Source organism: Oryx dammah, unplaced genomic scaffold (genome assembly GCF_014754425.2).
Source record: "Oryx dammah isolate SB20612 unplaced genomic scaffold, SCBI_Odam_1.1 HiC_scaffold_8, whole genome shotgun sequence".
Classification (NCBI taxonomy): domain Eukaryota; kingdom Metazoa; phylum Chordata; class Mammalia; order Artiodactyla; family Bovidae; genus Oryx; species Oryx dammah.
The window spans coordinates 40,012,569-40,034,807 of record NW_024070192.1 but is presented as its reverse complement, the minus strand read 5'-3'; the positions used below and the strand labels follow the sequence as shown (position 1 = coordinate 40,034,807).

Below are 22,239 nucleotides of genomic sequence, written 5' to 3'. Positions count from 1 at the left end.
CCGGCGGCGGCCAGTGACGTCACTAACGCGCCGGCGTCCGCTGTGGTTTGTGCGTCGCTGTACGCGTGACTGGTGGTAGTGTAGGTGGTCATGGCGAATCGCAGAGCTCTGCACTTCGTGTTCAAAGTGGGAAACCGCTTCGAGACGGCGTGTTTTTATCGCGATGTCCTGGGGATGAAGGTGCAGGCAGAGCGGAGAGGGGCTGGAGCGCGAGGGGGGCACGAGTGACTGAACCCCACCTGGCCGAGGGAGGAGAAAGGGGTGCGACGTGAATTTCACTGCGAACTCGTGTGTCGGACCTTAGCCCCAGGACTTCCCATTAACTCTGTAGTTTTCAGGTTCAGGAAGCATCACGAATTGCGGCTTGGGTTAGTAGACTTTGAAAGGGGGCTCACACTAGTTGCCGACTGTGTGCGCACACAGGTCCTTTCAGTTTTAGTTCTTTCACGAATGTTTATTCCTGTCTTTGCGAAGTTTCCAGTCTGTGGGAAAGATAGTAAATAAAAGGTTACGTAATACTCTTCCAGTAAACAATGACTCTTCTGATTTGAAGCCTTTTGGTTTTAGATACCAGCATAATTCAGAGCTCTACTTCTCTTGGGGCTGGTTTGAATGGATCACTCAGTCTGTCTAGGTGAACGCTCCATCCTGTCTCAGAAGTGTGAAATCAGAATCCATTCTCCTTTCCAGCTGTGATTCTGCAGAGATCACCTGGGTGGTAAGCACAGGTGGAAGCTGTTGGAAGGCTCCTGCTACGCAGGGACTTTAGATGTTGTCAACTGAAAGAAAAATTAACAACCTAAGATTTTTGAGTTAATTTTTATTTGGAGACCTTCCTAAGGACTCTAGTGTGGAAGACAGCCTCTCGATAGCTCTGAGAAACTGATCTGAAGAGGCAAGGGAGGAGCTAGAAGGTATATGAGTTTTTTGCTTGAAGACGGGAAAGAACCCAAAACCATGTAGGAACGTCAAGAGATTACTGCTAAGCACAGGAATAGCTCAAGTTAATGGTTTTAGTGCTTTTCTGTGCGTGGGCATATGGGTTCTGTGTACCTTGAAATTCTTCCTTAGAAATGCATCTTAAATGTCAAGGACCAGTATCCAAAAGCAGAGAAGACTTCTTGTTATTTTTCCATTCTGAATTCCCCTCAGGGTGTGCTGTTGGTGAGCAACTGCATTAGCTGATGGTTTGATCTTTGTTGAAATGGAATTGCAGGCAACATTGTTTACAATGTGCAAGAGTAAGGCTTAATGTAGAGACACTGCAGAGTACAAAGGGAACTACCTAAATTCATCAGTCATTTAAAGAATATCACCTATTTCATGGTTCTGTTTGGGGCTTTGGTGAAAAAGATGAAAATGACCCTGTTATCTGTCTTCAGTTAAGATCCTGGTTTGGTAGGAATTGTCTTTGTACTTTGCAGATGGTAATGGAAGTTAAAATGTGGTGATAGAAAACCACAGAATGCTCCCTTAAAGTGTTTCCTCATTGATTAAAGGGTGGTTGTAAGATTAAATGTTATTATATATGTGGTATTTGACATATGGTTTGTATTATGTAAGTGTTAACTATCATTATTATAAAAGTACAAGAGGAGAGATTTAACTCTAACCTGGGTCCTCAGGAAATAATTCATAGAGACCTTGTACTTGAGTTGACCCCTAAAGATAGGATTTCCACAGACCTAGATTAGAGGTCTGAACAACTAATGCACAAGTAAGATATGTTTGGGAAGCATCACTAGTTTTACTTGCCTTTAGCTTAGATTACTTAGTTGAAGTTGAGGAGATGGGATACCAGGACACATAGGTTGGAACTGCTTCTTATAGTATCTTGAATAATATGCTAAGGAATTTGGATTTTATGTCATAGTAAATGGGGAGCTCTCTTACATTTTGGAACAGGGCAGTGATGTGATCAGAGCTGTGCTTTAGGGGCTTAATTTTATGATGGTTTTAAGGAAAGATCAATAAGGATGATTTCTAATAGTCTGTGAGAGATGTATGAGAGCTTGAACTGGAGCAGTAGCTGTGGGGCTCAAAAAGGAAAATGGAAACTGACACATTGAGAGCCTACTGTGTAGTAGGGTCTGTGTCAAATGCTTTAATAAATTATCTATTTTCATAAGATGTTAGACTCAGGTCCTAATATGTCGTTCTCAGAGTTACACAACTGAAAGTGTTTGGTGTCATTTTGGGGTGCTCCAGTGAGCTCCCAGTACCCTAGTCCTTTATGTCTCCATGCAGGAAGAATTCAGCAAGAGGCAAAGTGATAGATAAGAAGCAGTTTATTAGAATAGGATGCTTGTGAAGTTTACAAGCAGGCAGGCAAGGGATACCATGCCCCAAGAAGTCAGTGGGCTACAGTTTTATAATCAAAGGAAAAGTGGGGAGGGAGGGAAGAACTTTGTGTTTCCTGAGTAGACATCGTGCTTCCATCATCAACTCCTCCTCTAGATTGGGCAAGGGGATTTTCTTGTCTCTACGTGATCAAGCTAGGTCCACAAATTATTTTTTATGTGTGCAGAGAATGAGTCCTAGGGATCTCTAACTTACTGAGCTTGCTGGGCAGAATGTGGATCTCATGCCACCACTGTTTTATTGTTTGGGGGCATGTCTTGTGCTTCTGTGGCATGGTTTTGTTACTAAGCAACCCTGCTTTCTTGAGTAATCATTTACAGGGGTCTCCCATATTTTTTCTACCTACAGTCCCCTTGTGGGATTCACTATTGAATCAACTACTTTGTCCCTTTACTCTGTCCCTGTCACAGTTAAGTGAAGGCCACACTTTTTTTTAACTGCACATTATCACTTCCTCATGTGAGTAGATTGCACAGCTTTGCTTGGTTGCCGGACCCTTGCTATCAAGCTGTTCTTTTTTTTTTCGGCCGTGCTGGGTCTTCTCGGCTGCGCGGGCTTTTCCCTAGTTGTAGCGAGTGGGGACGACTCTAGTTGCTGCACAGTGGCTCCACGTGTCGCAGAGCCCGGGCTGTAGGGTGCATGGGCTTCAGCAGTTGCAGATCCTGGGCTCTAGAGCACAGGCTCAGTAGTTGGGGCCCAAGGACTTAATTGCTCAGCAACATGTGGGATCTTTCTGCACCAGGGATCAAAACTGTATCTCCTGCACTGCAGGCAGATTCTTTACCGCTGAGCCACCAGGGAAGCCCAGTATCAAGGCATGCTCTCTTACCTCATCTTCTAGCCTGGGAAAGATCTCCAGCTCGTCATCTTCTGTTCATCTTAAATGTAAAAGCCTGCAAATGATCATGTCTGTGTTTTGACATTTTAGTTTGTGCTAAATATGCTGTGTGCAGTACGAGGAAAATTTTGCCATTTATTCTAATTCCCTTACCAGATTCTCCGGCATGAGGAATTTGAGGACGGCTGCAAAGCTGCCTGTAATGGGTATGACACTTTGTTTCTTAACATCTCCTTAAGCTTTGAATACCCCTGGAGAATAGAAAGCAGTTTCTCAAAGCAGGTAGAAGATAGCAGAGGAAATTAAGGAGGCAATAAAAAACAGAATTAAGAAATTAGAGAGGCAGCTTCAGGGTCACAAAGTAATGTATTCTGTGTATGAAGCAATGTCTTAACGAGTTTCTCTTAGTTAAGCTCAGTAGTCATGGCCTGAAATTCCAAGGCCTGATGGGAGTTGCATGCTTGTTGACAAATATGCAAAACATAAGTTAAGGTCAGGTGGGAAAACTGTCCCTATCAGATGCAGCTCCCTGCTTTCGAGGAAAGGTAAGTGAATCTTTCCCTCAAGTAAGTGCCAGACGGGGGGTCCTGGGAGCCTTCGTTGACGGGGCTCCTAAGCACTGCCCACAGCTGCTCTTAGCACTTGCTAGGGCCGTCATGTCCTTACGGGTACTTGGAGGACCAGAGGGGACTGCCCCTATTCTTGTTCCAATAGCTCTCTGAGGGCGGCCTGAGGCAGATTTTTGTGATCACTGGGTTGGATTTTTTTTTTTCTTTTCACTTTTCTAGGCCTTATGATGGGAAGTGGAGTAAAACAATGGTGGGGTATGGACCCGAGGATGATCACTTTGTCACAGAACTGACTTACAATTACGGCATCGGCAGCTACCAGCTTGGCAATGACTTCCTGGTAAGTACCATTTTGTTCTAGCCGATTTTTGGCTTTATGTTTGAGAGGTCACTGAGACAGCTGTAGATAATGATGACTAACTGAACTGATGACTTTGGGTGTGGTTTAGTAATCAGTTTCATGATTTCTATTTTAAAAAGAACTAAACTGGGGTAGGGTGTGGAAGGGAGGCTCACCAGGAGGGGATCTATGTATACAGTTAGCTGATTGATGTTATACAGCAGAAACTAAACACAATGTGGTGAAGCAGTTATATTCCAATTTAAAAAATAATGATAATTAAAAATGTATTGAATATTAAAAAAAAAAAAAAAGAACAAAACCAAAAAACCTGCTTGGGCATCTTGTCTCCAAGCTGGCTTCAAGATGAAATGTGTTCTCCCAGCATTTAGAAATCAAGTTCGAGATGTAGAGACAGCTTTGAAGGAGACAGGACTCCCCATGGGGAATGGCTGAGCTGTGAGAGGTGGAGGGGCCAGAATCATTGGTTCATCAGATCCTCAGCGCCATCCAGAGAAATGTTTTCTCTCTAATGGACAGTTGTGATTGGTTCAGGCGATTACAGTCAATCCCAGTCACAGAAAAATCTGACAAGGTTTTAAGGATAAAAAAGTGGCATTGCATACACTGTATTCATTCATTCAAGAGCTCAAGTTATTGTGCATCTGTTATAATAACAGTATTGAAACCACTGAATGTCATTCAGGGGGCTCTGAAGAGCTCTGGTGCCGTAGTCTTTCATGACTCAGCACAGAAGAGACTTCAGCTCCAGCTAAAGTGATAGATAAGAAGCGATTTATTAGAAGAGGATGCTTGTGAGGCTTACAAGTGGGCAGGCAAGAGATGCCACGTCCCAAGAACTTAGTGGGCTACAGTTTTATAATCAAAGGAAAAGTGTGGAAGGAGAGAACTTCTTTGTCTTTCTTGAGTAGACATTGTGCTCCCATCATTAGCTCCTCCTTCAGGTTGGGCAGGGAGTTTTCTTATCCCTACATGGTCAAGCCAGGTCCACAAATTGCTGAGGTTTTTTTGTATGCAGAGATCTTGTCCTAGGGATCGTTAACTGACTGAGTGTGCTGGTCAGGATGTGGGGCTCATGCCACTGTTGTTTTATTCTTTGAGGGCATGTCCCGCACTTGTGTTGCGTGGTTTTGTTACTAAGCAAGCCCTGCCTGGTTTTGTGGTTAAGTTCACCTGCTTCCTTGAGTAATCATTAGCTTACAGGGGTCGCCCATATTTTTTCCTCCTTACAGTCCCCTAGTGGGATTCACTGTTTGATCACCTACTTTGTCCCTTTAGTCTGTCCCTATCTGTATCTTCCACTTGCTAATCAGTTTCTGCAAGATACAGTGTCACTGGGCCCAAATGCACAGCAGGAGTGGAGTAATTCATTCTTACTCAGAATCTGCCCAGGAAATCTACCTCATGTTATTTTGGTCATTTGCTCTCTTTATTCCTGTTAACTCATTGACACATTAAAATAAAGGTAACTAGATGGAAGTTCATACGAGGGCCTGATATCTGCAAAAGTGTTTTGTAAATGGAAAGGATGGCTCAGACTTAATGTATTTCTGTTTCTTTCTCATTCTCTGTGCCACTGACTAATTCGTCTAACAGATGTTTCTTGTGACTTGCTCTATGGCATATCCCTTGTTAGATCCTGGGGATACAGTAGAGAGTGGAGCATGTTCCCTGGCCTAAGGAGCTCCCCATCTGATGGGGGAAACAAGTAAAGAGACAACAGGAATACACTGTGACAAGTCTCAGATTGGGGTAGGAACGGGGATGTGGGAACACACAGGAGGAATCTCCAGCCTGTTCTCCAATGGATGAGAGTTCAGGGAAGGCTTCCTGGAGGAGACATCTGAGCCAGATGAGGGAGACATGCACAGGCCTGGAGGTGAGGGGGAGCCTGACGCTCAGAGAACTGTGAGTCGCGCAGTCTGGCTGGAGCTTAGTGTGGAGAAGAGAGAGGGTAGCGTTGAGGCTGGAGGTGTCCCCTGGGGCCGCATCATATCAGGACATTTAGATGTCTTTCTAAAAGCAGAGTGGAGCCATTTTTAAGCAGGAGCATAACACAGATTTTGCAGTATCCAAGAATCCCTGGCTAGAGCAGGGAGGTTGGGTTGGCGGGGAGCAAGACTGAAAGTGAGGCAGCCAGCCCAAAGGTTATACAGTGACAGCAGTGGGAGCGAGAGTGGATGGATTTGAGAGATGTCAGAGATAGCAGTCATAGGATTTGGTGCTTCAGTGTATATGAGGGGCTCTGTGTTTTTCTTATCTTTCTATTCTTTATGCTCCAAATTTAAATCAGGCAGAGAAAAAAGGAGAAAACCAACTTGGTGCCACGAACCAAGGAGAGGGGGCCCAGAGCCTGACAGACGATAAATAATAAATTTGAATGAATGAATGAATCGATAAATAATATCGTTTTAAATATGATCATTGCAATGGGCAAAGAACGGAGGAGAGAGAAGGAGCTTGGGGGTAGGTGCAAATGACCAGTTTCAAGCAGGGTGTTGAGAGTAGCTTTCCATGAGAAGGTGACGTTTGAACAAAGGCTCGAACAGGATAAGAGTTAGCTGTGTGAGTGTCTCAGGGAAGAGCATTTCAGCTAGAAAACAGCCAGTGCAAAAGCCCCCAAACAGTGCCTGGCATGTTTGAGAAAATGCGTAGAGGACGGAGGAGAGGGGGAGGAGACAGGCCCAAAAATGACCTGGGTCAGGGGTGAGGCTGCCCTGGTGACTCAAGGGTAAGGAGTCCACCTGGCGGTGCAGAAGATGCAGTTTCGATCCCAGCCCAGGAAGATCCCACGTCTTGGAGCAGCTAAGCCCGTGTGCCACAGACGTTGAGTTTGCACCCTAGAGCCTGGGAGCTGCGACTACCAAACCCATGTCCTGCAATTGCTGACACCCGCCCACCCCAGAGCCAGTGCTTTGCAACAAGAGAAGCCACCGCAGTGAGGAGTCCTCACACCATGTCTAGAGAGGAGCCCTGCTCGCCACACTAGAGAGAAATCTCATGGCAACAAAGACCCAACACAGCCAGAAATAAAAAATGACCTGGGTCAGATCGTCTTGGCCCTTTTATGCCATTGTAAGCCATCCCAGGGTAAAATGAAGAGCCATCAAGTGTTTTAAGCGGAAGAATGACAGCATGGGATTGCCGTCCTAAGGGCAGACAGTAGGGTGGGTTTCAGGACATTTACTCCAGTCGCAGAGTGGCTGATGGGTCAACAAGACTGAAGGCAGAGGCTGATCTACCAGCCAAGCTAGAAACGAGGCCAGATATATTGGAAGGCATAGTGTACATTCTTAGGTATTTTGATTACACTTAAATAAAGGATGCCTTGATAGTTGGTTTTTATTTTTTGGTTTTAAAAATAAAAATAAAAACAAAAAAGTTTAATTAGGTAGCTGGCAAGCCAAGGATAAGGTCAAGATTTCTCTGACCAGATCTTGAAAATGAGGGGGAATTTTCTCTATTAGTGAAAGGGAAAGTTGCTCAGTTGTGTCTGACTACTCTTTGCAACCCCGTGGAAATCACAGTCCATGGAATTCTCCAGGCCAGGATGCTGGAGTGGGTAGCCTTTCCCGTCTCCAGAATATCTTCCCAACCCAGGGATCAAACCCAGGTCTCCCACATTGCAGGTGGATTCTTTACCAGCTGAGCCACAAGGGAGGCCCGATTTTCGTTGCTCAATTGACCTGATTTCTCTGGCGTTTGAATTTCTGGCCTACCATCCACAAAGTTTGGAATCTTTATGGGAGAAAACTGTCCAAGACTGACTTTAAAATTAGTAGCAGAAAGTTTTGAATGCCGCTTAAATCTTAGGTGTTTGACATAAAGGCAGTGGGGTTTTACTTCATTATCTTCTAAAGAAGATCTGTTGTGATTACGCTCTTGGATGATTATGTTTTGTCGTTTGTCATAGGGTATCACTGTGACTTCCAGGCAAGCTGTCAGCAACGCTAGGAAGCTGAAGTGGCCACTCAGTGAAATGGGCGACGGTGTGTTTGAAACCAAAGCCCCTGGAGGATATAAGTTCTATTTGCAGGACTGCAGTCCACCTCAGTCAGGTAATTATATCTGGACTGACAAAAGCCCTCTGTCTAAAGGCATCTGGTAGAAAGAGAGAGGGAGCTAGACTTCCGTCTCCTGTGGAGTCTCCGTGTTGACATAACTCGTCTTTCCCAAGCCAGTGTTGTTACTTGTCCTCTACGAAATTACATGCTTGTGTCAAAACTTCAGTGCATCCCTATCAGTGTTCTGGAGTGGTTCGGTTCTACTGGTAACATGTTGATGTAGGATACTTTCAGCTGCAAATATCAGAAAACCCACCTCTAGGTTGAATGGTAAAAAAAAAAGTCTTAGTTCATAGAGCAGGTGTTGTCTCTGTCAGAGAGACTTCAGGGTTTGTTGATCTAGCAGCTCAGCAATGGCATCAAAAACCCAAATCTCTCTCTCCACCCTCTTGTCCTCAGGGATCCACTTCTCCCGCTCACAGTGGTGGGGTGACTGCCAGTAGCATTTGGGGCTACCCGCCCGCTCACTCTCACCTAGTAGGAGAAAGAGAAACTGACTTTCTGTGGCTCTTCTTTAAAAGCACAGCAAAACTTTCCTAGAATCTTCTAGCAAACTTCCTGGTCAGAGTTGACTCACATACCCTGCTCCTGAACCAGTCATAGGCAGGCAAGAGAAGCAGATTTATCCTTAGACCAGTTAGTCATCTCCCCTGGCTGAGGACAGTTTCCCGGATTACAGTGCTGGTTCTCAGTGAGTACGGGTGAGTGAGGTGAGGAGCCCACCACGCTGAGCCCCACAGTGAGCAGGAGAGAAACTGCGCCACCTTTCAAGTACCTCAGGCATCCTCATGCATCCTATGTGTATTGCTGAAAATTCTGCTACCTGCTTTGCCAAGAAAGAACCAAAAGCAAGAAAAGGAAAAGAAAAAAAATTGCTGGTGAATTGCAGCGGCACTTGTGCCAGCCATTCGCTCCGTGAATAAGCCCTGAAGTGGAGACCTTCTTCTCCCCCACGCTGGTCTGCCTCAGCTCCTGGACGCCCCTCTTACTGAGTCTGATGGTTGTGATTAATGTTACATGCTTTTCATCCAGAGCTCAGAAGAAGAAAGGGCAATGATTCCAGTGTGGGGGGTTAGACTCGTGCTGTGGGACTTACTGATAGATGGTATTTTTGGAAGTTCCCAGGTGATGTAAGGGATTTTCATGATTATTTTTATAAATAGGTGATTGGTGCTTGAAATACTAACTTTGATACCTAACTCCTGCCATGAATTTCACGGTACACTTTTTCCATAGTCTTCATGATACTTCAGTGCGTAAAATAATGGTGGGCCCCAGAGGCCTGAGATGTTTTTGTTCTTTGCAATGATAACACCTTGGGAGCCTTAATTTCTGGTTGGTAGTATAGTCAGATCTCTCAGTCTAGGGGGTGTCCATCCTTTGAATGAATCACTCTTGTGTAGTCACACCCACTGCAACTATTCCTGTCCCTGCATCCCTTCAGGGTGTGAGTCAGTTGGAATTTGTTGATTTCTCAATGAATGGGGAAAACTTAAATCTGCCAAGGAGAGGTGTCTGTGACAGACGTCTTGCTTTAGTCATGGTTTTGCTAGTCTAGCAAACAGGGCTAAGGCAGTGAAAATTGAAGAAAACTACATTGAGTTTACTATAGTCAGATGGAGACTTGGAACAGCTCTTCCAAAAGTCACTGTACAAAATAGAAGTTTCCAGTAGTAATAAGCGTTTTAGTATAACTGTTACTCTTTTTTACAAAAATACAGGGTTTTTTTTTCTCCCTAGACAAACAGGCAGAAAGAAGAAAACAGATAACCACTGTTAACATTTTAGAGTATATTCTTCCAACTTTTTAATCCAAAGAAATATATAATTGGATACATACGGGATTCCATTGTGTGACATCATAGGAAGAGAAACAGTTGTCTGTTGTTAGGAATTCACTTTGTCCCTGGTGTCTCGTTGTCATGAGCAACTCTGTGATGAGTGTCTTTGATGAAAGCCCTTCATCCACTTAATCCACAGTTATTTCCTTAATTGCTGAAAATGGGATTGTTCTTTCAAAAGCAGGGGACATATTTTAGACACTTTCTGTCAAAATTGTTGCCCAGAAATATTACTAATTTACACTCTGCCATTATGGTTTTTCCCATTGCACTGTAATAGTTAACTCTGTGAACTTTTTAAAATCATTTGCCGATTAGATAACAGAATGTTTTATTTGAATTCTAACTTTGTGAGGTTAAACGTGCTTTTGCATGTTCCTCCCTTTGTGGATTGCTGCTTCGTGCCTCTTACTTATTTTTCTAGGATGGGCATCTTTTTCCTATTGATGTTGAAAGGTGACTTAAATGTTAAGGACTTCTTGCTCATCTTTGTTGTTAAAAAAGATGTTTCCTACTTTGTAGTTTAGTCTTTAATTTTGATTGTAATTCTTGTTTTGGTTGTTGTGTACAAGTATTCCATTTTGTGTGATTAACCTAGCACATTTTCTTCTTCATGGTTTTTCTGCCTTTGATGTCAGATTAAATAAAAGATCTTTCTCCATCCCAAAATTGTTTAAATGATCACCTGTTTCGAGTATTTTCATGGTTTCATTCTTTCACCTTAACCCTTTAACCCATCAGGAATGTATTTTGCTATCTAGTTTAAAGGTATTGCTTCTTCCCACCGTAAGAAGCCGGTTATCTTAATGCCTTGTATTTAACAACGTGCCCTTTCATACTGACCTAAAATCTCTTTCTTATCACAAACTAAATTCTTATATATGGATATACCTGAGCCTGTTTGGCCTACAGTTTCATTCCTTTGCACTGCCCTGTCCATTCCTTCTGTTTTGTTACCTTACAGATCCTGTATTAAAAGTAACTCTAGCAGTGTCTGATCTTCAGAAGTCCTTGAACTACTGGTCTAATCTACTGGGAATGAAAATTTATGAAAAAGATGAGAAGGAACAGAGAGCTTTGCTGGGCTATGCTGATAACCAGGTGAGCAATGTTGGAAAGAAATAATCTGTTACATTAGATTTGACATATAAATGAGGTTAACATGAAGGTTATTCACGTAGTTTCTTCATAGTAATTCAGTATTTAGAACAGAAAGGAGAAAATAAAAACTGCCGGGAAACTCACCACCCAGATATTACCTTTATTTATATTTGGAGATCTATCCTTTCAGGAGTGGATTTGCTGAGTCAGAGGAGATGTAGGCAAGACTTAATGCAATGATGATGATCTCTTTTCCTCTTTTTCTTTTTTTTAAAAGTAACATTTGAGCATGATTTAGTCCTTGTACTTTGACCCAAATAGGTCTACTAAGAATTTATTTCATAGACGTACTCATCCTACACGTGCACAAAGGAGTGTGTACGAGTTTATCCGCTGCAGCATTATTTGTAATAACAAGATATAACCTAGGGAATTCCCTGGTGGTCCACTAGTTAGGACTCCACGCTTTCACTGCTGAGGGCCTGGGTTTAGTTTCTAGTGGGGGAACTAAAGCCTGCAAGTGGCCCAGTGTAAACAAACAAACGAAAAGAAAGAGCCTAAATGCTCTATGGATTCAGTAGTTGAGTGATTTATGGTTCATGCATAGAATGGACTACTAAAGCAGCCATCAAAAAAATGAGTCTTTATGTGCTGAGATGGCAACGTTAATTGGAGAAAAACAAGGGAAAGAATAATATATAAATTATGTTACCATTTGTATGAAAAAAAAATGACTATATGCCTATGCTGTGTATCTAGAAAGATACACAGGAAACTGCTGGTTGGTTGCCACTGGGGTGACAGTAGGAGGGAGACTTAGAATTTACTTTATTCCTTTATCCTGGTTTGAGGTGGTTTTTTGTTTTTGTTAATCACGTGACCTGTTCTGAACAATAAACCCACTTTCTCATGTCTTTTCAGTGTAAGCTGGAGCTGCAGGCCATCCCGGGGAAAGTTGATCATGCAACAGCTTTTGGACGCATTGCCTTTTCTTGCCCTCAGAAAGAGGTAATGTATGGTAGCAGGTCTTCTGTTGAAACTCTGTGACTAGTGACTTCCAAGAGCTGGGAACCCCGGCCCTCCCTGCTCCAGGTTCATGCTGGTTGTAGCTTTGGTATGAAGTTCGGCAGTTGTCTCGAGAGCAGCTGAGATAATAGAAATCAAACAGGTGGTGCCAGGGTTCTCTCTGGTTGATCTGAGAGTCCTCCAGGGCTGCCGGGGACCACGGCCCCAGCGTAGTGTGGCACCCCTTGCTCACTGTGCCTTTTTGTTTTCCTCAAGTTGTCAGACTTAGAAGACTTGATGAAAAGGGAGAACCAGAAGATTCTGACTCCCTTGGTGAGTCTGGACACTCCAGGGAAGGCGACCGTGCAAGTGATCATTTTGGCCGACCCTGTAAGTATCACCCAGGGAGGGGACAGGCTGCCCCAGGGTTTTCTTCTGAGGTATCTCTCTGCCAAATTTCTTTTCTCTCTTGGTGTAGGATGGACATGAAATTTGCTTTGTGGGGGATGAAGCATTTCGAGAACTCTCAAAGGTGGATCCAGAGGGAAACAAATTATTGGACGATGTGAGTCTCATTTCTAAATTCCTATCCGCTTTGGCCGAAGGGGATAATGTGTATGGAGAAGGGCCAGTTCTTACTTTCAGAATTCTGTTGTTTTGCTGTTGGGGTGACTTGAGCCAGAGACTTGTGTCAACTTCATGACCACCTGTGTGACTCTTGGTGGGGTGCAGCGTCTGTGCCTTCCCTTGGGCTGCCTTGAGGACACCACTGCTGCTGAATACATCACTGTTCTGCTCAGAGACCGGAAGTGCCTGACTGCCATCCATTCTCACTATCTTAGCCCCTTGGTCATATGTTCTCCATTCTACAGCATCGTCCTCTTCCTTCCTGGCGAATTATTCTCACCAGCGTACAGACTAACTCCAACATCTTGAAAAACTCTCTTTATTCACCCCATATCCATTCTCCAGGTTCCTTCTAAAAATCTCCCTGCACGCCATTTCTACTTCTTTGTGTGTGTGTGTGTGTGTGTGTGTGTGTGTGTGTATTTACTGTCTAATTTTGTCGGGATAGTGATTGATGGAGTAAGTCATCCCTTTTTAATGAGAAACCCAGAAGCTAGTTGTTTGCAGATGGTGAGAAGGGTGGGGTGAGGGGCAGCAGAAGAAACTTCACTGGAGTTGTTTTCTGAGGCAAAGGGGGATTTTGCTTTCAGAATATGAGAAGGAAAACGGAGGAAGTACATCAGATTGTGCCTCATGGTGAAGAGGCTCCTGAGGAGGGGAGTGAGGGCTGCCACTCCAGATGAAGCTGTGTGGCCTGGGGATCTCAGCACAGATTCCCAGCATCTCTGAACCCAGATTTCCTGCCTGCAAAATGGAGGAGACAGTCACACATTTCTTTGGCCATGAATGCTATGATCTCATAGCTTTTTTTTTTAATTGAAGTATAGTTGATTCATAATATTGTGTTAATTTCTTTGGTACCATTTCTGCTTCTTACTCTCCATTCACATTTCACTCTCCCGCACTGGCTCCTATCACACGTTGACACGCTCGCGTTGACGTCATCAGTGACCTCCCTCTTGCCAAATCCAGTGACTGCTTTTCATCCTCATCAGACATGATCTTCTAGCGGCCTGCGAAGCCGTTGTGAAGTGTCGTTCCCCAGCTTCCTGCTCATACCTCGTAGGTAGTCGGTGCTCGGTGAATGCGTTGCTGCTGCTGAAAGGAATGAATCCACTAGTCCTGGGTTCGTCACTTAGTATCTATGTGACTGACCTTAAGAAATTTACTTCAAGTCTCTAAACTGCAGTTTTCTTATACAGAAATGTGAGGAAATACAGTTATCCGCCTCCCAGGATTGTTGTGTGGTTTATAGTGCTTGGCAAACTGCTGACATAATAACGGACACTCAGTTGAGGTTCATCAAAGCCAGAAATGTACAGAAGCTTTAGTGTTTCTAAATATTACCATGAAGGAAAAATAGAATCTCCAGCAACCTGTCAGTTGGCAGATTGGCTAAACTGTTCTTGCTCTTTCATCACTGACCGACTTCTCGTCTCTCTTCTCCCTTGATGTTGGAGATTCTGCCATCTTCCTGTCTGTCTGACGGCTTCCCCTCAGCCTCAGGCACCTTTTTCTGTGGCTGGTCCTGAAGTGATGTTGCCCACAGTCCCGCTCTGGCCGTCTTTTACTCTGCTCGTACATTCTTTTCTCTGAGAAGTTATTTGCTCCTCTGGTTACCTCTGCTCTGAGCTTCAGCCATCGTCTGTTCTAAACTTCTTAATTTCTAGTTCCCACTCCTCCCTAAGCTCCAAAGAGGCATTTTTGATTGTTGTTACTGAGGTAAAATATACATTGAATTTAAGTGTACAGAAATTTGGTGTTCGTGTTGATAAATTTTGACACTTTCATAAACTCATATTCACTACTCAAAATATAGAGCATTTTCATCGTGTATAGAAAGCTCTCTTAAGCCCGTTTTTATCTTCCCACTCCTCTTCCAGCAGCAGCTGCTGTTCTGACTTCTGTCACACTGGCTTTGGCTATCCTTGGACTTCATACAAATGGAATGGCTTCTTTCAGTAACATTTCTGAGATTCCTCCATGTAATTGCACATTCCAGAGTTCTCTTTTTTTCCTTTTGCTGAGTGGTATTCAGTTTTGTGAATGTAGTAATCTGCTTATCCATTCTTCCAGTGGTGGACATTGGAATTTTTTTCCAGATTTTTATCTATTATAAGGAAGACTGCCATGAACAGTCTCATGTAACTCTTTTGGTGGACGTATGTTTCATTTCTCTTGCATAAATACCTGGGAGGGGAATTGCTTTTACTTTCTAAGAAGCTGCCAAACAGTTGTCCAAAGTGATTGAATATTTTAAACTATCAGTCATGTATGTATAGAAGAGTTCCAGCTGTTCTAAATCCTCACCAACATTTGTGTGTTATCTTTTTGTCCATTTCTTTCCATAATTTTATTTTTAATTATTGTTCAGTCGCTAAGTTGTGTCCGACTCTTCGAGATTGTGTGGACTGTGGCGCTCCAGGCTCCTCTGTCCTCCACCATCTCCTGGAATTTGCTCAGATTTGTGTCCATTGAGTTGGGTGATGCTATGATTAAAAATTCCAAATATACACAAAAGAGAACAACAAATCCCTATGTGATTATCACTCATCAGCTCTGCCATAATTTTTCATCATTCCTTTCCACTCCACTTTTTTTTGGCAGTGGAGATTTTTGTTGGAGAATTTTAAGGCAAATTTCAGATGCCATGTCATTTTAACCATAAATATGTAAGTATTTTACACATTTTAAGATAATTTAAAAAGTAAAAGTTAAGGAATTTTCTTGTATACCACAGCGACATCATCACACTTAAAAAATCAACAGTGTGGGACTTACCTGGTGGTCCAGTGGTTAAGACTCCATTCTTCTGATACAAGGTGCATGGGTTTGATCCTTGGTCTAGGAACTAAGATTCCCCCATGCCACATGGTGTGGCCAAAAAAATATCCTTAATGTCACCTAAAATCCAGTTCTTATTAAATTTTCCCTGGCCATCTAAAAATGGTTTTATATATTAGTTTGTCCCGTGTATTTTGTTTCTGTCTTTACTGTTCTGTGTAGTTTTTGATTGGCTTTAATGATTGGATTGTATCAATATGCATAACTTACCTGATCCATTGAGTTTCATGAAAACCAACCAGTAGACACATCAGTGATCTATTTCACATTTTAGCCATTCTCTAAGCTCTAAATATGAGTTTACTTTCACTCTGTGTGTCTTTGCTTACATTATTTTATTATCCTAGAATGTCCTTTTTCTCACTTGAATATTTGCATATTTGTCAAGGCCCATTTAAATCCACATTTTAAAAACATTTGACTCTTATTGATGTGTCGGACTTCTGGATACGAGTCATTTGTTAGATGATCTGTAAAGATGAGCACTTTTCCCATTCAGTGGTTTGCCTATTTATTTCTTACTAGAGTCTTTTGAAGAGAAGGCGTTTCTTTCCGTCCAGTTTATCAACTCTTCCTTTTATGCCTAGTGCTTTTTGTGTCACGCTAGTGTTACAGCCAAAGAACCTCTTAACCTGGACAAACTATGAACAGTACAACTCCACAAGCCTGTAACTAACTTTTTCTTACCTCGGATCCATTCTTCGTTAATATTATAGGAAAACAAAAGTTACTATTTATTAAGCATCTCCGATATTGACATGTTCTTAAGTGCCTTACCTGTATTCTGTAACTCTTACCATAATTTGCAGGGTGGATAGCATTCCTCTTTCAGATAAGGAAACTGAGTTTCAAAAGAAGAAGTCACTCAATATTATACATTCCACAAGTTAGCAGGGCAGGGGCCCAAAGAGAGGTCTTTCAGGTTTCAAAGGCAGTTCTTTTTTCCTCTTCTGTACTCTGCTTCCTCCCCTGGTAGTACTGTATGTCTATTATCACAGTTGTTTAAGCTAGAATCCTCAAAGCCAGTTTTTCTTTTAACATTTAATATGCTTTTTTTTTTTAAAGGTATTTATTTATTTGGCTGTGTTGTGTGGGGCGTGGACTCTAATTGGTGGTGTGTGGGCTTCAGGAGTTGCGGTGCACAAGCTTAGTTGCCCCGGAGCATGTGGGATCTTGGTTCCCTGGCCAGGTATTGAACCTGTGTCCCCTGCATTGCAAGGCAGATTCTTAACCACTGGACCACCAGGGAAGTCCCTAATATGCTTTTTGTTTTAGAATACTTTTAGATTTACACACAGAGCCGTTTCTGAATATTGTTGCTCCTCACTGCTACATTCTCTTAGCGATCAGTCACCAAGAGCTGAGAGTTCTCCCTGGGAAATCCTCTGTCTACTTCTCTTTTGAAAAGGCTCTCATTTTCACCTCCAAATACTGCACAAACCTCCTCCCGGCTTCTAGTCAATCTCTGATGCCAGCAGTGGGCTTTCTAAAGCATAAACCCAATAAGACTAAAAAAAAAAAAATGTTAAATCTTCTGATGGCCCTTTGTTGCCTCCAAGATGAGTTCAGAACTCTGGCAGAGCACGTGACATGTCGGGCTGCAGTGTGTGCTGCCTCTCCTCCCCAGCTCACCCCCTTTCAGTCCCATTAACCAAGGTGGATCTCCGGCCTCCGCCCAAGGGTTGTTTTCCGTCCTCCCCTCCCCACTTACTCCACTCATCCTGCAAAACCCAGAAGCTTTCTTGGGTTTTCCACACCAGTTTGTTTTTCCCTACTTTCAGTGGCTCCTAGAAGACAGAAGTGTCTGTGTCTTTGGGATGTGGGGAGGTTTTGGGCTTCTTTGGCGTAGTTTTGATTTCTAAATACATTTTATTTTTACCAATGTATTTTTAAAATGCATTTAAAAATCAGAAACACACAAATAAGACCTTTTATTTTCATCAAGGGCTTCCCAGGTGGCTCAGGAGTAAAGAGTCTAATCCCTGAGTTGGGAAAACCCCCTGGAAGAGGACATGGCAGCCCACTCCAGCACTCTTGCCTGGAGAATCCCAGGAGCAGAGGAGCCTGGTGGACTGCAGTCCATGGGGTCGCAAAGAGTCAGACATTACTTAGCGACTGAGAGTGTATTTTCATTGAACTGAAAAATCAGATAGTACTAAGATTCTATATAAATGCAGTGATGCCATCTCTGAGTCCCACTGCCCATGGCAGCCACTCTCAGCTTCACTGTTTCTTCATGTTCAGTTGCAGACAACATCTTTTGACTTCCTGCTGAAATAGATGAATGATTTTACACTAGTTCTCCAACCAGTTAGTTACTCCTTTCCCGTTGGTCCGATATCACGTTTTTGTGGTCCTTGTATACACCAGGACACACGCATGCACACATATCCGCCTGCAAAAGAGTTGTTTCCATATCTGAATCCTCAACTATTTCATGTGCTCCTCAAAGCATCAGACTTTATCTCTGCTGCCACACCTGAACCCAGCATAATACCTGCCTCATAATGAAAACTGGCGTTTTTAAAGGTACAGTTGTCACTTAGTATCCACAGGGGTTGGTTCCAGGACCCACCGGGAATACCAGAATCCTAGGATGCTCAAGTCCCATAGTCAGCCCTCCATATCTGCAGACACAGAACTCGTGGAAACTGTGATTCAGTCCTTCAGTGTATTTCCCTACCAAACAGCTAATTAGCATACACTTGGTTATATTGGACCCGGCGTTTTAGGAAACTTCCGTTGTAAACCCTGCTCCTGCCAACTCCCCTGCCACTTTCTAAGACCTCAACCCCATGGACTAATATGATAAAAGGCCTCTGGTGGAACCAAAGCATACTGTTTCTTAATGCTTTTTTTAGTTAAGCGGCCCCAAATGAAATAGTACCAACATCAGTGAAATAGGAAGGAGGTATGAGAAAAGGAAACAGTTCCAAGCTCATTACTGAAATGTCAGAATAACTTTTCACATTTGGTCTCATGATTAGATTGAGTCTCCTGAGCACTAAAGATTCTTGAGAGGGGTGCTTCTCTGGTAGTCCAGTGCTTAAGACTCCGTGCTTCTACAGCAGGGAAGCACGGGTTCGATCTGCAGTAGGGGAACTAAGATCCATGTGCTGTGTGGCACAGTCAAATAAAAATAAAGATTTTCTTGGGAGTCCACTGAGATGCTAAGAGTGCCAACACTTTCTGTTTCAAAGAGCCCACAGCCTGGTGTGCTTGGCCTTGCTCGCCAGCCAGCCATCAGCTCTGCCCTTTACTCTGCAGAGTGAGAACTGACAAGCAATTGCTCAATACCCAACAGCAACATCTGTCAAGGTAAACACAAGACTCTACTGAATGAACATCTTTTAATTATTAATTTCTTGATTCTGGGCAGTGAGGTACGAAGTAGATTGTAAGTTTTATTTTCTGGATTGAGACTGAATAATTCCAATTTCGTTTCTACAGGCAATTGCAGGAGATAAAAGTGATGAATGGTTTGCTGCACAAAAGAAACCAAAGGCGACAGGTTAATCGAAGACATCACATGCAACAAGCCTTGGTGATTGTTGCCCAACACCCATGAGGCCAGACGTGCATTACATGATGCATGCTTTCACAACTTAGGGGTTTCCTGTACAGGCAGATAGGCCGGGGTGCTGACTATGCATGTATTTAATCTTTAAAAGCTCTGATATATTTTAGGAAATCCTATCATCATCAGTTCATTTAAAGAACTTTTGCTGTCATCTGTACTGTCACTGCAAGGGTACATTCTGTATGTAACTGTTAGATTAGTAATAAATTCTTCTCCAGGCTGGGACAGCTGTATGGAACATGACCTTTGATTGAGGGTTGAGGGAATTTTGATAAGCATGTAGGTTTAATGAGAACAACTAAATCCAGATAAATCCAAAGCAGTTACTTATAGCAGGAGTCCTTCCAGGACCTGGAGACAGTATGCTTTTCTAATGTCTTACTCTGGCAGGCCTTGACATATTAAAACTTTTAAAGAAATTTCGTGCTGCCTTGAACCAAAAGATTTAGTTAGCATTCCAGTATTCCTCACTTTAAATTTTTTAGTCAGAAAAAAACAGAAGGATGTAATGTGTAATGTTGCTACACGCCTGACTCTGTGTTAGTTTCTCTCTTTCTCTCTCTCTATATATATATGTGTATTTTTTGGCTTTTAATCCTCTTAAGAGACCATGTTAGATTTCTGAGAGATGGATTAGATGATTTCTTCAGTATGAAAAACTATTAAAATATCTTCTTGTTATTTTCTTTTTGATTCTGCAGAACAAATCACTTTTTATCACTGGAAACAAGTTGTGCATGTTTATTATGAAATGTTTTTTGGAAATTATGCTTCTGAAATCAAGCTGTTACAACCAATTCGAAAGAATCATTATTTAAAGGTGGTGGTTAGGTTCACACTTTAGGGAAGAAACTAAGGAGATTGGAAAGGACTGACTCAGAAGTTACCAGTTCCTGCACAATATACATGAAATTACTTGTAAATCATAGCCTCTAAAACCAACTGTGAGTTTCAACGCAAACCAGACTATGTTCCTCCTGTCCACAATTGGTTCACCTTTTTCCTATGCATAGGGAAATTATTATATGAATTTTGGATAATCAAGTAAATGCCTCGTCTGTCTTCTTTACACTATGATTCATTAATTCTCAGATTTTCTGTTAGATTATTAAGTAATTTTGATGTTTCTCTCTAGTAATACTGTTTTCCTGAAAAGAAACTATACTTTTCCCAGTGTGTCACACTGCTTTGTTGTAGCTTTTATTTTGCAAGGCATGTGGAATCTTTGTTCTCTGACAAGGATCGAACTCAGGCCCCCTGCAGTGGAAGTATGCAGTCTTAACCACTGGACCACTAGGGAAGTTCCTGATGTGGCCTTCTAAGATTGTTATAGTAAAACAAGTGGTTTATGTAAGTACTAAACAGATGCTAGATTCCTCTTTATCTTACCCCCAATTTTTTCTCTTAAATGTTGAGCTCTGCACAAGAGAGCTCTGCACAAGAGAACTGAATGCTGTTTAGCTATCTGGGACATTTTAACTCTATGATATCAGCCCCCTTTTATTTCTCTCATTGCCTGTCATTTTTCCTTTGTTGCAGTCTTTAATATTTTATTCATCCTAAAACCATTTACTGTACCACTTTCACCTTTTATCAAGCAGTCCAAAAGTTGACCTCTGCATAGGCAGCTGCTAATTTTAAACCAAAAGTTATTACTTAAAGATGGTTTTGTCCACACTGGTGTTTTTAAACAGATGAAATTGGAAAGTTCCTCCATTTCTCCGGAGTTGTGTTTTCAGAGTAGTGATTTTGCTTTTTTGACCTTCAGGGTTGTGGTCCTAATATATTAAGTTGAAGTTCAAATCTCTCTTGGGTTTAAATCCAGAAAGACTGTAATATGGGAGTTCTCCCAGGTTAGCCTGGAGAGTTAGTATGAAATTCCCATTTGTCTGATATTGGGATGGAATTAGCAAAGCTAGGGACTTTCAGTGTTCCTTAATGTGACTTTCTGCCTATCTCACCTGTCCCACGATGTCATTGTGGTCTAGCAGAGTTTCCAGGAGGGTTCCCCCTTGTCCACTGAAATTTATGATAGAAGTTGATGGGAAATTTCAGTTTGGTGTAAGATAGCTTTCCTTTACCTTTGAGAAATCTGTAGAAAACTTATTACTCCATCCTTAAAGAGAAAGAAGCACCCTTGCCTCAGACCCTTTATAAGGTAATAGAGTCAGTGGTTCAAAAATAAAAACAGTATAAAAAGGTACTTACTGAAAAGCCTTGTTCCTCCCCATCAATCCCATACCCCCTTTTCTCCTCATTAAGCATACACATATGTTCTTTCTCTCCCTTTCTCCCAAAATTTTAGCACACTCTGTATACTATACCTTACTTAAAAAAAAATGTATTCTACAGTTGCTGTCTAGAGTCCTTATAATTTATTGAGTTTTATAATGATTTACAGAATGGTATGGTACAGCACCTAAATTGACAACATATTTTGGAACAAGGTGTTGTATTATTATTTTTACTATTAGTTCACATTTAATGTGAATCATGGTCCTAAAAGCATCAAAATGTGTTCATAGTATCTTCCAGAGAGAAGAGCACCATTGTACGGCCTGGGTCTTGTCCAATTTATAGTTAAGAGGAATAGTCCTTTATAGTCACTGTGGTATCCTGAGTACACGTGATTCTTAGGTAATGCGGTTAGTCTGTAGCAACTTTCTGAAAATATGTGAACACAAGTTCTTGAAGGAGATACCTGGCCGGATCTGGTTTCCTTTACCCTTTGAAGTCTTCTTTATGGTTGTTGCTTCTGTTGTTAAATAGTCCTCCGTGAATGGGAGCTGGCCTGATATCATGAGCTAGGAAAATAGTTTGAAGAGAGTAGGGAAATTCCATGCCACAGCTGGCTTTCTTCTCTGGAATGTCTTTAATAATACCATTTAGCACTCCTGTCTCAGGGCACCATTGTACATTGATGACGCCATGAAAACACTAAGAAGAGACGCTGAGCTTAGGTGCCTTAGCCCCAGCACAGGTCAAGGGATGTGTTGTGCTCCCCAAACAAATCCCACCTACATATGTAGACACACTGTCCCACAAACG

General features: G+C 42.3%; 1 protein-coding gene across 1 annotated transcript; it reads left to right on the top strand.

Moving 5' to 3' along the window:
- Window positions 1–17: 17 nt before the first annotated feature.
- On the top strand, window positions 18–19,884 carry GLOD4 (glyoxalase domain containing 4). The gene is made up of 9 exons (XM_040243837.1): window positions 18–180; window positions 3,356–3,405; window positions 3,988–4,108; window positions 8,043–8,187; window positions 10,999–11,135; window positions 12,057–12,143; window positions 12,417–12,530; window positions 12,619–12,705; window positions 19,062–19,884. Exons 1-9 carry the CDS (start codon window positions 91–93, stop codon window positions 19,125–19,127), a joined length of 897 nt encoding a protein of 298 aa, XP_040099771.1. The 5' UTR covers window positions 18–90; the 3' UTR covers window positions 19,128–19,884.
- The last annotated feature ends 2,355 nt before the right edge of the window (window positions 19,885–22,239 follow it).

What these genes read in the sequence shown, in the direction of transcription:
- GLOD4 (XM_040243837.1), top strand. Translation starts at nt 91, where the DNA reads ATGGCGAATCGCAGAGCTCTGCACTTCGTGTTCAAAGTGGGAAACCGC. An exon ending in CTGCAGTCCACCTCAGTCAG is followed by an intron (nt 8,188 to 10,998) that starts GTAATTATATCT and finishes GTTACCTTACAG; the next exon opens with ATCCTGTATTAAAAGTAACT. An exon ending in TTTCTTGCCCTCAGAAAGAG is followed by an intron (nt 12,144 to 12,416) that starts GTAATGTATGGT and finishes GTTTTCCTCAAG; the next exon opens with TTGTCAGACTTAGAAGACTT.